This window comes from Salvia splendens, chromosome 11 (genome assembly GCF_004379255.2).
Source record: "Salvia splendens isolate huo1 chromosome 11, SspV2, whole genome shotgun sequence".
Taxonomy (NCBI): Eukaryota; Viridiplantae; Streptophyta; class Magnoliopsida; order Lamiales; family Lamiaceae; genus Salvia; species Salvia splendens.
The window spans coordinates 11,159,633-11,163,397 of NC_056042.1; the positions used below are offsets into that span (position 1 = coordinate 11,159,633).

At 35.5% G+C, this 3,765-nt stretch overlaps 1 protein-coding gene across 1 annotated transcript; it reads right to left on the reverse strand.

Annotated features, from left to right (window-relative positions):
- Nucleotides 1-808: 808 nt before the first annotated feature.
- Nucleotides 809-3,398, reverse strand: LOC121756206 (WAT1-related protein At5g40240-like). Its single transcript, XM_042151698.1, has 7 exons — nucleotides 3,302-3,398; nucleotides 2,933-3,046; nucleotides 2,590-2,830; nucleotides 2,347-2,505; nucleotides 2,036-2,187; nucleotides 1,732-1,914; nucleotides 809-1,037 (listed from the first exon to the last, which is right to left on the reverse strand). Exons 2-6 carry the CDS (start codon nucleotides 2,980-2,982, stop codon nucleotides 1,758-1,760), a joined length of 759 nt encoding a protein of 252 aa, XP_042007632.1. The 5' UTR covers nucleotides 2,983-3,046; nucleotides 3,302-3,398; the 3' UTR covers nucleotides 809-1,037; nucleotides 1,732-1,757.
- Between the last annotated feature and the right edge of the window lie 367 nt (nucleotides 3,399-3,765).

The following is a 3,765-nucleotide window of genomic DNA, read 5'->3' on the forward strand; positions in this document are numbered from 1 at the left end:
TTTACAAAAAAAATCCATTATTTTACTGAGCCGTTACTTTAGCGGTACATATAAATCTATGAAATCAATTATTTTATTAGATTTTATTAAATAGATTAGTAACTTAGCGGTACATATAAATCTATGAAATTAATTATTTTATTAGTTAATTAAATACTGTATGTACATTAATATTATTCAAACCAACTATGCTATTAAATATAACAGAAAATAGTTAAACATTAGTAATTAAAACACTTTTTATTGTGGTATTGAATTTTAATATTGAGTTTTAGTTATTTTATGTGTACGTTATATTATTTTTTATAGAATTTTTATTGTATTTAAAATTTAAAAATTTTATAACTTATTATTTAAAAATAATAGATTTCATATTTAGTTATATTAATTAATAAATCTTATATTATACTTATTTAATTTAATTTAATTTAAGATAGTGACAAAGTGTCATTGGGTTAGTTAGTGTGTAATTTAGATAAAATATATAGGTATGATTGAAAAGTATAAAAAGTTAGTGGTCGAGGAATATTCTTTTGGTTTGAGTTTAGTATAAATGGCAAGAGCAAAATCAATATTTAGTGTGACATTTACATTAAAATGAGTTTGAGTTTAGTGTAATGGTTGAAGATGATCTTATATAGAAGAGAGTGTCAAATCCATATTCTGTGATAAAGTAACCTCTTCATTTTCCTATTTTTATTATAATGCTGTTATGAAATTTTAGTTATTTTCCCTTTAACTCGAGCAACCACATCAAACTATTACAAGACATCTCATGCAGTAATAACAGTCATAAAACAGAACATAATTTGGATAAAAACCAGTAGGAAAATACCCCCAGGCATATATTTCAGAAGATGAAAATTCAATTTGTACACATTTTACAGAGACAAAAACTTCCCACCACCAATAACAATTAAAATGTGTAGTGCCATTTTAACAATAATATAGTACAAGATTTGGATCCCACTGAAAACAAAGATTTGAAGGTCATGCTTCCCATGTTTAGACAATGTCTCGCTATTGACTTGTCCCACCTGCAGCCAGGACAGGTTCAGCAAAAATACTCACGCAGAGTAGAACAATATGCACGAATGTCAACGAATATTCAACGAAGAAACATAGAGAAATTTGACATCGTACAAGAGAAAATCATTTAGTATATGATGAGGAGGCATGTATGTGAAAGGATAGGAAAGAAAAGATAGTTATATAGTTGTCGAACATGTACATCGACCTCTAAAGCTTTGGGATATTCAGCTCTACAAGAAAGGGTAGAAAATGGACGTGGCTCCTGCACGTTGAAGCAATTTCTGGATGGTATGAGAAGAAAGTAGACTCCTAGCATTGTTTAAGAACATAAGTCCTGATAAATCACGCGTCTCAGTAATGGTGTAGATGAAACTTCAGTAATTCTACATTTTTCCTAAAGAACATTCTTGCCTTTTAATCCTATAATAATGTCTATAGAAAGATTTTTCTTGTTGGAAGTTACTATCATCGGTCTTAGATCATCATTCCTTTACCCGAATCCGACGGACTATTCATATTATAATAAGTTGTGCTGAAAGCTCCAACAGATTATTGAACATTTATCAGTACTACTTAGTTTATTTATAGCAAGAAGTTAAAAGAAGCAGGCAAACTAAAAAAATTGGATGAACATATAGAGATATGATCATTGAGCTGCATAGGACTTCCCTCCCAAGAGAGAGAGAGAGAGAGAAATACCTCCTTACATTAGTGAGTGAATGGCATCATGATCTGTCTATTGACGTCGTCCGCTCATACTCAATGGGCAGAAGAGGGGCCTTCTCACTATTTGTTGTGTTCTTGTCAATCACCTTTAATTCTTTTGCCTTTCCCCACATCACGGAGTAGAACCCGATAACTATGATAACTGACCCCAACAAACTGTATAAAAACCAAATCTATAAACAAAAACACAAGAATAAAAACAGCCATAAAAGAACCCAAGCTTTTGTACAAATTCATAAATTTCAGAGCTATATAAAAAAAAATCCAAAAACCTCACCTTCCTAGATACAGTATGTCGTCCAAGAAGATAACACCGAGCACAGCAGATATCACAATTCCCAACGGATGAAACATTGCAACGAAAAGAGGACCCTTTTTGTGCAGACACCATGCAGTTACACTGACTTGGAATGCAGAACCAAACACTCCCTACGACGAAGAAGAGTTGTATAAATTATACAGCCAAATACGAAAAAGGTGATTTTCCTGACTTTATATTCAATGTGACAAACTGATCTCCATCTAATGCATTGCCTAACATTGAGAATTTTAGATAGAAGTTATAAACCAGCTCAGCTATTCACCTACCGAATACAGAACAGCAATCAGTCTGATATTAGGCTGCAACGACCAAGCACTAAGTTCGCGATCAGTAATAAGAGACACGAATGTCGACAGAATGGCAGCAAAGAAGCAGTAAAAGAATACTATAATCAGCTCTGCCGGGTATTTCTTAAGAATCGAGGCCTGCATAAGTAAAAAAAATGAAAAGATTTCATTCGTAGCTCGTCTTGTTCTCTTCATTCTTCATTGCCATAGGTATAGCTATACCTGTACAATTATGTAGGCTGAAGCTACGACACAGTCTGCAGCAAGGAATAACCCTCCGATAATCCAGCTTGACTGTGCTGCTAATACACCAATATACTCGTAATGCAACTTAGGAGACGATAGATGAGTTAGGATCTCGGGGCCTTTGTACAGAGTGACAACAAAGGCGCCAGAAATGGAGACGACCGTTCCCAACGTTTTTGCTAGAAAACTCGAACTCCTACAGTTTAGCACTTCCATCCTAAACACAATACAATCAAAGTTTATGCAATTGCCAATTCCCTCTCATGAAAGATAAGCCACTGGTCGATGTAAGCACAATGTTTGGCATGAAATGAAGAACCTGAATACGACAGCAAGCACGAAGGTGAATCCGGGTATGAGATTCAGCATTGCTGAGGCGAACTCAGCAGAAGTGTAACTGATTCCAGTGTATCCAGTCAGCTGAGCCAAACATCTGCAATGTTATTACCAAAAACACATTGAATAAACAGAAATCAAGATATTCCCCCAAATTCATCAAGGCACAAACTCAATGGTGCAAGAACCTAATCAGAAATTAAAACAGAGATGCAAAAGCAAAAGCCACATTACAACATCATGCTCTCCCAATTGGATGGAGACGGAGTCATAAAAATACGAACTTTGATCTTTCTTTCATAAATTGGTTGCATTCTCAATTAATTCAAATAAAAGGTATCAAGAAACTTGCCCAAGAACACCTAAGGAAAAAAATCCACAAAGAATCAAGAATGTCAGCGGCGGCCGATTAGATGATGTTACGATCTTACGCCGCGATCGACCTATCGTAGCTCGTCACTGCCGAACTCGATGACTTCTTCGCGGTCGGCTGCCGAACTCCGTGATTTCTTCGCGGTCGGCCTATCTTACCTCGTCACTGCCGAGCTCAGTGACCTCTTCTCGGTCTTCCTCTCTTAGTTCGGCGTTGCCGAACTCAGCGATAAAACGCCGATCTCAACACTTGAATGATCAATAGAATGGATTGCATTAACAATGATAATGTTCTACAATCGAATAAGAAGCAAAGAGGAGCTCGCGATCCACGATCGGAGCTTAACAAACATACAACTCACAATATTCACGACAACTCAAAAGAAAGAACAACTACTGCTATTTATACTCTCTGTATCTTAGCTCACTTCCTTCTCATTGGCT